This window comes from Hoplias malabaricus, chromosome 12 (genome assembly GCF_029633855.1).
Source record: "Hoplias malabaricus isolate fHopMal1 chromosome 12, fHopMal1.hap1, whole genome shotgun sequence".
Lineage (NCBI taxonomy): Eukaryota > Metazoa > Chordata > Actinopteri > Characiformes > Erythrinidae > Hoplias > Hoplias malabaricus.
The window spans coordinates 34,675,912-34,689,041 of NC_089811.1; the positions used below are offsets into that span (position 1 = coordinate 34,675,912).

The 13,130-nt window shown below is 41.3% G+C and overlaps 1 protein-coding gene across 5 annotated transcripts in view; it reads right to left on the reverse strand.

Moving 5' to 3' along the window:
- Positions 1 to 3,275: 3,275 nt before the first annotated feature.
- The window catches only part of cobll1b (cordon-bleu WH2 repeat protein-like 1b), a 39,795-nt gene continuing 29,940 nt past the window's right edge, over positions 3,276 to 13,130 (reverse strand). For all 5 annotated transcript variants that reach the window (XM_066686931.1, XM_066686930.1, XM_066686932.1 and 2 more), the window contains 5 exons: positions 10,232 to 10,535; positions 10,076 to 10,146; positions 6,910 to 8,483; positions 5,281 to 5,415; positions 3,276 to 5,088 (listed from right to left, as the gene is read on the reverse strand). In XM_066686931.1, coding sequence (XP_066543028.1) covers positions 5,026 to 5,088; positions 5,281 to 5,415; positions 6,910 to 8,483; positions 10,076 to 10,146; positions 10,232 to 10,535 — 2,147 coding nt within the window. In that variant the 3' untranslated portion in view covers positions 3,276 to 5,025. The remainder of the gene's footprint in view (positions 5,089 to 5,280; positions 5,416 to 6,909; positions 8,484 to 10,075; positions 10,147 to 10,231; positions 10,536 to 13,130) is intronic.

Below are 13,130 nucleotides of genomic sequence, written 5' to 3' on the forward strand. Positions count from 1 at the left end.
TGACCCTAACACGAGCGTGGGGCTAGAATGATGACCATTTTATACTAACATTCTCAACACACCTCAGTTTGCTTTAAAATAACTTGCAGAATAAATGTCACTTAAAATATCAGGTCAAAAATAAATAAATAAATAAATTCCCAAATTATTCTTAATGCCTCACCTCAACTTCCTGTAACATGATACTATACAGCATACAAGTGGCAGACATTTTAAAATGTTTTTCAAAGCACTGTATCTTTTTAGCAAAAATAAATACAAATTAATATTAATAATAATAATATCTACACAGTTACACCATTTCGCTTAGTAGTTCTTCAATTACAGAATATATTCCACCTGCTGCATATTTTGTTACCCATTTCACCCTTTTCTTTAAAGGCAAAGCACCAGCTCTATGAAAGTGTCAAAGTGTCATTTGAGTTCCTAACTTGTGTTTATTGATAGTCAGAAAACATGTTATTTCTTACTAATTCAAGGAATAAGGTTTAAAACACCGTTGGTCCCCCCCTCCCCCCAAACGGTGTTGGGAAACTCTAAGAGGCGTCTTGCCTGTGACGTAGATGGTGGACAACAACTCTAGAAGCTGCACTTAATTTAATGCAAAATGACGAAAAGGTGTGTTGTTTTTGGCTGCAATCATTCAATGTACAGTGGGACATCTGTGCACAAATGGCCCAAAGATCCCAAAATATCCAGAAAATGGACTAAATTTGTCAACTTTAAACGGGCACTTTGGAAAGGACCATCCGCTCACTCCGTTATCTGTAGCTCATTTCACTGGCGCTTTTCCAACAATATGGGCATGTAAGGACACCAACGAAAGGTGTTCAAGAGCCTCTGTAACATGGAGGTAAACAGGGTAAGGACACTCACTGCGCCTGTTTTAGTTGGTGTTAGTTAACGTTAGCTTGACTCGCTAAACTCGGTGGCTCAGATTATACTCGGCTACGTAGCTGCATTACGGAGGTTTATAGTGTCGGATGAATTCGAGTTCGACTTCGATCACATTTACAAGAATAACGGTACCTCTACATTTGAGTTTAGCTTATTGCTAGGCTATTGTCATGAATAATGTTGGTTATTTAGCTAGATACTGTCATAACAGTCAGTCATAACGGTGTTTTACCGCGGCGTTGTTCAGCTGTTGTCCATCAGTGACGTCACGGTTGCCTTCAAGAATTTCCGTAGCGAGCTCGGGTTTTTTCGTCAATTTAATAAAATTGTCAGTTTTAAAGCAAATTAAGCTGCTATTTTCATTTTAATTCATACTTATATCTGTCAGCAACTACAATAATGTGAAATATTCATGGAGGTCCAATAAGTGGTGCTTAGCCTTTAATGGTCAAGACCAAGGCCGTAGAATAAGCATGGACGGAGGTGACGTGACCCCACCAATATCCAACGATTTTTTAATTGTCCCCACCAATAATTTGATCCCTTCCCCCAAAAAAAAAAAAAAAACCGACCTGTTAACGTGTCATTAACCTAGAAGTGCAGAAAGGGTTAAATCCCTTTCTTTAATCTATTCCTACCTCCCTGTAACACATATGGCCAGTGTGATTGGCTGTGCCTTTCCCTGCTGTGGGTCTCTGTATTTTGGTTGTTAGCAGCACCAAAACTGGAAGGAAAACTTTCCAGTCATAAGCGAGGCTTACTGTGTAAGACTCAGGTGCATCGTGTGTGACACGTGTGTGTCAAAAGCCAGTGAGGGTGGCAGCAAAAAAGAAGAAGGTGGACATGAACTATATTTCAAAGAAACATGTAAGTCACTTAAAGTCACTTTCACTAATTAAACGAGTCCATCATAATGACAGCAGGCTGAAATCGTCTGTAGCTATGAATAAAATGGTTTGGAAATTAACTGCACAACAAACTGCCAATTGTCAGTTCTCTTACATTGTTCTTTTATCACGAAGCAAAGGGAAAAAAAAGTTGTAGATTCATAGGTCCCCACCAATGTCAAGAGCAAATCTACACCATTGATCAAGACTACTACTACCACACAACGGTTGTTATTTGGCCGGTGGATCATTCTCACTGCTGCAGTGACACTGATATATGTGTTGTGCTGGTGTGAGTGGATCAGACACAGCAGTGCTGCTGGAGTTTTTAAACACTGTTTCCACTTACTATTCACACTATTAGACTAGGGTGACCAGACGTCCTCTTTTACCCGGACATGTCCTCTTTTTTAGACTTTAAAAAATGTCCGGGCGGAATTTCACAAACGTCCGGGATTTTGTTTTTCTGGAGCTTACATAGAACTTCGAGAAGTTTCGTTCACAAACTAGTCCCGCCCTCCCCTACTCCGATTGGTTCGCTTGAGTGAGAAGGGGGCGTGGTGAAGTAGCCTAAAATCTTCTGATTGGACGGTCTGACTGTAGAGCTACCGTTATTGGTCGATAACCTTCTCTGTAAACATTTCATTGATCGGTCTGCACGTCACTCTCAAGTGTGGAGAAGTCCTCCCTGATCTCAAGAAAAATCAACAGTGAAAGAAAGATCCTTTGGAATAATCTGATCACACATGTAGCTTATTTCCAGCAAACAAAACAAGAGCTGGACAGTGCAACAGATGTGTGCAGTGTGTAAATATATCGCCAAATCAAAGTCTCTATACATTGGTTGTGGCCTGTGGCCCATGGCAACATTAATATTTACAGATCTGGTCACGGGCAATAGGCCGCAGCAAACGTATAGAGAACTAATCTGGACACAGTCCTCCTTCACAATTATTTTTGCCCTTAGGGGCCAAGGGTTCCTTACTCCTTCCGTAGTCCTTCATCAGTGGTCACAGGACGGTGTTGGCTGGCTATTTTTGGTGAGTGGACAATTTTCCATCTGAGGTCTATGAACATGCCATGTATTATTATTAATAAAAATATTAATACAGTTAAAATTCCAAAAACTGAAACTAGGAAGGTTTGTTGAGAATTACAAAATACACAACCTCTACCATTTACCTCTCACTATTTGCACTTGGTGGATGTGTTTATCTACGTCTTGTGTAAAGTTGACCAATGGACAGTCAAGGGTAAATGTATATTTTTTTTCACAAACACTATGAAGAATTGTTTCCAATTTTACTTATAAGTGAAAAATTCCGTTATGAAACTATGTGACCAAATGCATCTAAAAGTGAATTTAAAAAGATACGAAAAAAAATACATTTTCTCTAGTTTTTTAAAAAGAAAAAAACAAAAAGAAAAAAGCAGCACTGCTGAGTCTGATCCACTCATTTTATTACAATACACCAATACACCACACCCGCATCAGTGTCATAGAAGTGTTGAGAAGGATTCACTGCCCAATTTATACTCGCTCTGTGGTGGTCCTGTGGTAGTTTTATTGAAAAACAGTATGCAGTAAAAGTATGCAGAGAGAACACATAGTTTTTAACTGTACATCCACTAAATGTAACTACACTGTAAGTGGAGCTGATAAAAAGGAGGAGTGTAGAAATACGGTTATTTTAATGTTGTGAATGATTAGTGTATGATATAAAATATAAGAAATGGTTTATGTTTTTTTTTATCACAATCAGGCTTCTTTACCTTCAAGTATTTCAGTCTTCAAAAACATGACTTCAAGTCAAGTGGGCTTTATTGTTATTCCTAAGTATAGTAACAATAGTCTTTACTTAATTACGGAATGGAGAAGTGGAAAAGATGACGATGACAAAGAAGGTACCTTGAAGTCATCTTAAATTTGTTGTATTTCAGTCTGTTGCTCTATTTATCTTCTTATGAATCCTTCCAAAAGCAGACAAACAGTTTCCTTGTGGTTAAAAACATTCAGGCAAGAAATTGTTTGTTCATTCATAATATTGTGTTCCATTTTGTGTTCCATATTGATGTACAGTAGGCAACATAATGACCATGACTGGATAACTGTGTGAGCCTCCATGCTGTAAATAATGTAAACTGAACAACAACATGTCTCACAGGTTTCCTGAGACTGATTGAGTGAAACACAGTAATACACCCGTTCATGAATGATATGTTACACTTTAATGCACAAAACTGGAAATCATTTCCGATATTACAGCAGTATTGTCAGCATGAGGAGACCAGTGTCTGTGTTTCTGAGCTCAGCCTTGTTGAACTCTGTTTTTTTTTCTTTTTTGTCAACCCTCTTGTTTGTCACACATAACACCCATGTTATGCATTATAATCTATGTGTATGTGCGCACCATTACATACTGCTTACTTCATTGTGTGAAGGTAATTTACCATTATGTAATACATACTAGTAGTGTTTACCAGTAAAAAGGTATGTGTTCAGTATACAATCACACAGTATTTGACAACACCCGTCTGGTGTACTTCAGGACCTTTTTCCCCCCATTGTCTGAAAACAGTATTCAAAAATCTGCACCTAATAAGTTAAAAAAAAATCTACTCACAAATTAAAGTGAACCACTTTCCATAAAACTGAACATATTCATAATTAAAGATAATTATATAAAACAACTCAAAAAGGTTCGGAATCAATATGAATGTTTACACACATGATAATTAATAAAGATTTCAACATAATCAATTTGAGTGAGAATAAAATAAACACAACAGATGCTGATAAATCTTAAAACATTTAAGTCTCCTGCATAATAAGTTAGGTCAGAGGTTATTCCTCAGTGATTTTAGTTCCCTCAGGTGCTCAGCTCCACATGTTTGCATTGTATTGGAAAGAAGCCAGGAAGACAAATGAACTGCATTAGAAGATTTCCAAATAAGAGTGCAGATCTGAGATTATTATTTGTAATCGATAAGATATGAAAAGGAAAAACACATCCAGTAATGTAGTAATGTAGACTGGAGGCCAGAGGACAGATCATCGTACGGATGGGTACTGCCCTGCTTTAAAGACACTGAACTGTAGTGTCCTCACTGTAGACAGAAAATGGATGTGTGGGATGTGACAGAAGAGACCAAAGGAGTCTAATAGAGACACTAAGCTTAAAAGTGTTTACTAAGGCACAGCGGGATAAAAGCTAAAGCTTGAGAAGTGTCCAGGGATACTTTATTCCTCCTGACTCCATGCTGGATCCAACGAATTCTTGGGGACAGGATACGTCACGCGGCCCTGCAAACAAACAACACAGATCACCTTGCGCTATTGTCCAGTTATGACAGTTAACGGTAGTAAAAAACAAAAAACAAAGTGCTGGCATGAATTTCTTTCATTCTTTTATAGCAATGTGTGTTTATCACCAAAATAAAAACCAGTACTAGCTAGAGGAAGCACTGCAGTATAAGAAAATAAGGTTTTACTCACTGATGAGAAGTCTGTCGCTTCATTCTTCCTTATCCCCTGAACTGCAGTATGAGAAACATTCAGTGCTGGGTCACTGCAGTACGCTGGAGGAGTCGGAGTTTTACTGCCATTCTTGCTCTGTTCTCTGTCTAAGTCCTGCAAATAAAACCACACACACACAGTCAGTACTCAGGTGCATGTAGCCAGGCAGAGACTCAGTGATGGAGAATATGTTATCTTTCGTATTCCAGATTTTAATTTGCAACAAATAGCGTTGCACATTTATACAGGACTTTTATATCAGGATCAGTAATCTTATATATTGTGAGTAGTTTTTTACTGACTCTTGTTAATGGCTTAATTTATGTCTGATGTAATTTACCAAAAAGAGTAATGTGATGTAACAAAGTGAAATAGTTAATGATGTTATAAAGCATCTAATTATTTAAACAAAATAATGTTTTAATAATCACACACACACACACACACGCTAAATGCTCCCTCTAGCAGTTGCTTGATGATGGAGATACTGACACTGCGACACACCTCACACACATGCTCTCAGAGGGAGGTTTTGTCTGACACCAGAGAGAAACAAACACACGGGATCTTGTGTCAATGCACACAGCCAAACACATTCTATCCTGTAATTACACAAAAGCTTATCTCAAAGGTGTTGTGCTGTGACGCTACAGAGGGATAAGTCATTGTGCAGGTTGAAAGAAAAGAACAATGCTTTTTTTCTCTGAGTGCACTGAGCAATGATGACCCTTGTGACATGAGCTCAGGAAAAGGAGACGGGTCACTCTGGGACATAGATGACTAAGGCATTTGTGCCAGAGTAGTGATAAAAGCCATCATAATCCATTTAACATTCACTGTTTATTGTGGGTATTTAGTGTAACTTTTAACTGAACACTGACTTTTATTGGAGGGCAGTAAAAATGTCAATGATAAGGGGTTTATTCATTCATTCATTCATTCATTCATTATCTGTAACCCTTATCCAGTTCAGGGTTGCGGTGGGTCCAGAGCCTACCTGGAATCATTGGGCGCAAGGCGGGAATAGACCCTGGAGGGGGCGCCAGTCCTTCACAGGGCAACACACACACACACATTCACTCAAACCTACGGACACTTTTGAGTCGCCAATCCACCTACCAACGTGTGTTTTTTTTTTTGGACTGTGGGAGGAAACCGGAGCACCCGGAGGAAACCCACGCGGACACAGAGAGAACACACCAACTCCTATAAGGGGTTTAACTTTTGGGATTCTACCAAAATTAGCAGCTATGTCCATCTTCCAGGAGGTCTGGGGGAAACAAGAAACTTCATGTTTCTTTTGAGTTTTATCATATAAACACTATATAATATAATATCCTCTAATGTAATGGCTTCAAAGAAATGTTCATCTCCAAACGATCATAAAAAAAACGTCTAAGTCATGTATCAGCTTTCTATATTCACTTCATGTATCTATTAATGAATTCACTTTTTAGGCATTTTCACTGAATTATTCGGAGTGGTAAGATACACTTACAAGATATTTCTTACATCTATTTTTAATCGTATTTTCAAGAATTCAATTATGCAGAAGTTGTCAGAATTCCTCTTTAAGGGTTAAAAACCAGGGCACAAAACCATACTCACAGTGTATGTGGGTGACTCTGGAGAGTCAAGTGACTCTCTGATGGGACTGCGTTGAGTGAAGGCTAGGGGCACCTTGCGGCTGTACTGCTCCACGGGACTTAAGCTAAGAGATTGTGATCTTTTTACTGCGGAGGAAACAGCCTGGGCAAAGCGAGATGCTGTGGTGGAGGAGTACGGCTTGGGCGCCGCAAAGGTGCGGAGTTTCTCCAAGGTCAGGCCAGGAGTGGGCTCCCTGGAAGGAAGACTCATCTGGCGGGGCAGAAGCGTGCGTTCTGTCCCACTAGAAACTTCAGCCTCTCTGGAGGAATGTGCTGGACACTCCGTCTCTTCCGGTGTTAGCAGAGGCAGTGGTGAAAAAACATGCTGCACCTCTGCAGTCTCTTTTTTCCCTTCCCATTGGATGGGTGGTGGAGAAGAGGGGAAGACCTCCTGTGTTGCCCCAGGGTAACTCTCTCTCCGCGGGCTGCCTAGGGCCTCCCTATGGCCTCCTTCGGCAGTGCTGCTGCTAGAGCTGTCACTCACACTCATGCTCCGCACTGCTGCTGAGCTCACATAACTCCCAGGTGTTCTTTTGTGCTGCGGTAAGCGGAAAGAAGCTGGTTTGGGCCTGGTCGCAGGTGGAGCTTTCTTCTCCTTAACCTCAGGGCCTGCTCGATCTGCTGTGAAAGCAGAGCCACCAGCCTTAGGCGATGCTGGAGATGAAGGAATGGAACGGGACAGTTCACTGCTGTCAGACCTGAGTGGGGTAGCAGGGCCATTTGTGGAGTGAGGAGGAGGTGCAGCTGGGGACAAGACTCCAGGTGGATGAGCCAAACTTTCAGAAACGGCAAACTTCACCTCCTCAGCTCCAGCCGCGCTTGGGGCCTCTAGAGTCAGCTCCACTTCAAAGAAGCGTAGCTTGTCCAGAGACCTCTGAGGCACAATGGTGTAAGTGGTCATTCCTACTTTAGGGATGTAGTCACGGGTGAGCTCGTTGGAAGGTTTAGGTTTAGGTTCGGACTCTGTAACGTATTGCAGACTACCTGCCTTTGTGGCTGAGGGAATCTGTCTGGACACCTGCCCATCAGAGGCCAGGGTTGATGTGGATGTTGGGCCCTCAGGTATGTGACTGGGCACTGATGTCTGGTTCTCAGGGACATGCGTATGTATGGATGGCTCTCGCTCTGGGCTGTGAACCAAAGCTCTGTGAATCTCTTTCACGTAAAGCTCCTCTGTAGAAGTAGCCATATCCCGCTTCGGGCTGGTCGAGACTAAAGGTGGAGTAGAGATCAGCTCTGTGGAGCTGGATGAAGGCTCAGGTTCAGTAGACTCACTCCACATATCTGTCTGAATCTGCGTATGACTCACACTGGCAGCATTCTGCACCGTTTGCCCTGAGGCTTCTACAGGACCAGGCCGAGGAGGTGCCTGGGGTTCTGCTCGCTGAGTTTGTGTGACTGCGTTTGTGTATGATGAGGCAGGACCCTGGAATGTTTTGTCCTGTGAGATGACTGCCGTGGAAGTACATGAGTCCTTCGTAGTTGTGTGGCTCTCAGAAACCAAAGAAGCTGGTTCTCTCCTCTCTCCAGAATCAGCTGAACATGAAGAGAATAATAAATAGAAGCACTGTTACACAAGCACAGTTTCAGCTTTGTCTTTTAAGGGTTTACAATTGGAAAAAAGTATTAGCTTGCTTTTAAGAAATAAAATAATTTGATGTAGTTTGTAAGCATTCACCTCTGAGTCAATATATCGTCGCTGTCTAAAGATTACAAATAAATAAATAAAAAATCTCCCAAAATAGTAACTTTATAAGAGATGGAACAAATCTTCTTAGGTTTCAATGGGAGTCAACTGCAAACAATTTTATTCCAAGTAATTTTGGAGCATTTCTATTGGTCCACTTCACAGTGTGAAGGACAGCTGCTGTGTTCAAATGAGTAATGTAAACTAAATGAATAGTAAACTAAAAATCCCTGGAGAGAGATGTTTTTAATTGGAGAGATGTTTTTAATTGGACAGTGACAATATATTTGTGTCACGTAATATGCCACAAGAAAAAACCAATGACTCTTGATGATCTCATTACAATTTCAAACGTATACCGCCTGAATCTGGACAAAGTTGACAAGAGCCAAATTGAGATGGTCATATTGGTGTGGGGGCGGCACGGTGGGGACCTGGAGGTTGTGGGTTCGAGTCACACTCCGGGTGACTGTCTGTGAGGAGTGTGGTGTGTTCTCCCTGTGTCTGCGTGGGTTTCCTCCAGGTGACTGTCTGTGAGGTGTGTGGTGTGTTCTCCCTGTGTCTGTGTGGGTTTCCTCTGGGTGACTGTCTGTGAGGAGTGTGGTGTGTTCTCCCTGTGTCTGCATGGGTTTCCTCTGGGTGACTGTCTGTGAGGAGTGTGGTGTGTTCTCCCTGTGTCTGCGTGGGTTTCCTCCAGGTGACTGTCTGTGAGGTGTGTGGTGTGTTCTCCCTGTGTCTGTGTGGGTTTCCTCCGGGTGACTGTCTGTGAGGAGGGTGGTGTGTTCTCCCTGTTTCTGAGTGGGTTTCCTCTGGGTGCTCCGGTTTACTCCCACAGTCCAAAAACACACGTTGGTAGGTGGATTGGTTACTCAAAAGTGTCCGTAGGTGTAAATGTGTGAGTGAATGTGTGTGTATTGCCCTGTGAAGTACTGGCACCGCCTCCAGGGTGTGATCCCACCTTGTGCCCAATGATTCCAGGTAGGCTCTGGACCCACCCCAACCCTGAACTGGATAAGTTCAGGTTACAGATAATGAATGAATATTAGTGTGGTCAGAGCTTTACCAAAATATAAGGCCTTGAGGAGGTCTTGACCATTAAACAAAGTATACAGAGCAACTTACAGACTCCAGTTTGTAAATGTAGAAATACAAAGTGCTCCTTTATGGTCAGTGGAACTCAGAGAATTGACAGTGAATGTAGAAACTAGGAGGTGGTCATAATGTTATGGTTGAATGTGTCAAAATATTTCCTCAGGGAAATATATTGTAAAAGAAAAATGGAGGGTATGGTCCCTTTAACATTTTCTCTCCAACTGTCATCAGAATTCTCTCATTAACAATTCATCACATGTATTTTTTTTTCACTTCTTCCATATGTGTGGGGGCTGTGCATGAGCCTGTTAAATTAACTACAGAACAGTTGAATGGAATCACAACATACCACTGTCTGCTGCCTGTAGTGGAGCATCAGTCTCCGGCTGATTTCCATTCACCTCCAAGTCTGCAGCTAGTCTGTCAGGAGTGAAAATCATGTAAAGCTTTGGCAGCTTAATCATGCTAAAAAAGGCACATTTTCTTCTTTGCAAGAGTGTCGTACTTGCCATCTGTGGTCAGATCACATGACGTGTCTTCTGAGCTTCTCCTGGGAGGTGCCTCATTCTCCATCTCTGGGTCCTGTGAGGGGGAGGCAGTTCCTGCTCTACCTGAGTCCAGAGAGATGTCAGCTGACAGGTTAATGCTGCTGTCTTCCTCCAGCAGCCCCGGCACAGGACTGGGGCTCTCTGGACTAGGGCTGAGGGGGCTGCCTTTCGCAGAGCTGGAGCTCACAGGAGTAACCAGCTCCTCCGTGGCCCCAGGACACTCCTCTTTCTCCTGGATCTCCTCAAGAGCTGACGGCACACCTGCGGCATTTTACCAGATGCTTACATTAATCCACATAGACGTTACACAATGTTTAAGATACTTTTATATAGCGCTCTCTAAAAGACAAAGACCACCTTTCATTTGTTTCACTTCCATGCACATGAGCCATTTTTTGAAACGTACATGTAGGAGGATAGAATCCTGCAGAGGGAGGGCCAAGGGAAATTGTAATCACACTGGAGTAGACACAGATTTTAATCACAGTATGGTATCTCATAGACCACCTATGCAATGTTTGGGCATCAAATCCATGACAGTTATGACAGTCTCCAGTGCTGCCAGAACATGGCCGGTGTTGAAGCGCCGCTTTGCAAATAAGACATGGGATGTTTCTCATGACCAGTGTGGTATTTTACTACAGTTTAAAACCTTATTTACCAGTCTGCATCAATATTACTCACTGAACTAACCTTATACTGCAACAACTTTCATGTTGAGTTGATAACCTAGTAAATTTAGCTTGTACTTTAACAGCCTACCTGTAGCTTCACTGCTCCACACCTCTCTCGTTTTGCAAGAATGTCTTTCCCACCTCATTCTCGTCCACTGTGTGTTGATTGTGTTACTTAATTTTTTAATTTTTTATCTAATCATTTTTAGAACTGTGTATCAGGAAATACTGGTACGGAACACTGGTGTCTCTTTGGAAGCTGATGTTTGGAACACTGACTGAAAATGTGTGACTCATGGGTAAATTGTCTTTTTGAAATGTCTTTTGCATTGATAAGCTCAATCTAAATTATTTGCAGCAATTACAAATAAAAAAATAATAATAATACAGTAAAATTAGCCTTTTCAGCATTTTCAGGTGCCGAGGAAAGGCTTTGAGTCCTTTATCAAAGGTGATGTTCATAATTGTAATCAAATAACATTTCTTTTATAAAATTCAGAGGATGTTTTCCCACATTTACTGCTCTTTAGTCGGTTTGTGCACTGGAAACAAGTCTAATGTGTTACTAATGTGTCAGTAAACGACTTAAAAAAAAAAACAAAAAAACAAAGTGTCTCAGTCAGACATGCAAGGCAGTGCTTACAGCAGAAAAACAGCAAAGAATCCTCCAATCACTAATAAAAATGAAGAGAGATGAGGATACTTTTTATTCCTGCTCTTTGGGTGGGTAATATTCACTTTTTTACTTATCTAGGTAGGAACCCACTCTAAATCTGAGAGATTGCTAACTGCATGTCAGTGAAGACAGAAAGTGATACAAAATGAAACACCTCGAGTCATAATTCAAACAGTGAATAAATAATTCACAGACATGTTAAACTTCAGCCACTTACAAAAACACACCATTCCACATTAAAATATGTGAAGCTTCTGAACATAAACAAACCAGAGAACTGCAGTTGTCTACAATCCTTTGAAATGTTTCATGAATCACAATAGATTACCCACAACTCTAAATTACCCTCAAGGACTTCTTATAAGAAGAATGTATATTTTGTACCCACTTGAGCAACTTCCTCCCGATTAATTACATATCAGTGACTCTTGGGTGACAAATGGGTGGGGAGGGCAGTCTAGCAAAACTAAGGGTGCCTGCCTTTTATGAGATTAAATGTAAGAAAATATATTTGCATGAGAAAAACCGTGAGAAAAAATAGTGAAAACTGGAGTTTACTAAACGGGACGTGTTATAAACAAAGAAGATTAAATAAAACATGAAAACAAATCCCTTGAAAAAATAGAAACGGTAATAAATGTTGGACACTGCCATTCAGTAAATAAGAAATTATATTTAGTTGTTGAGCCATGTTCCTGATGCTGAACAATGAAAGAACCTGTATTTCGTGGCAGTTTCGACAGGAAATTAAATAAATCAAGGCTGGACTTTTGAACAGGATTGTACATTCCAAAATGTAGTGTTCTGAGCTTTCAGATGTGCGTGCATTCACACCAGAGCTTTATGCTAAAACTTGGTTGCTCCAGAAACAGCTTGTGTTGAATACATTATGATGAAATACCTCAAGAAAGCCTTTTAAATCCTAACATCATCCATACGGTCCGACAAAATCTGCCGGTAACTGGATTATCTCAATCCTTTGGCTCTGTTCACTTTATGTATATTTCAAGTTTCTTTTTCCTCCGTAACTGATACATAGACAAAGATGAAAGCTTTATAGTAGAGTAGCATTTTAGCGAAACTATCTGGGCTCTAGATTGCGCTGGAAGATGGGGCTTTGCCTGTTGAGCTGTAGACTGTACCTGGATGCTTCTTTACGTGGTCTATCTTCTAAGGAAGCTCTAATATTCTTCTCCTCTGCAGGGTCCAGGAGCAGCTTGCAAAATTGCTGTATAGGAGTGGGTTATTTGGTATTTTCACTATTAATGTGCGAGTGGAGCAGGCCAGGCAAAGCTCTGTAGCGCACCGCTCTTGAGTCTGAGTGAATCGCTCTTAATTAAGACGTCTCGCTTCCCTCGCCCTCTGCCAGCGCTGCATTCAGCACTTCAAGGGCTGTCGCTAGGGACTGGAGAGCAGAAGGAATATTCAAAGAGAGAGCTTCTCTCAGCAGAGTGCTCTGTGATCTCTCTCTCGCACTCGCTCCCTCCCTCCATTTATCTCTAGAGT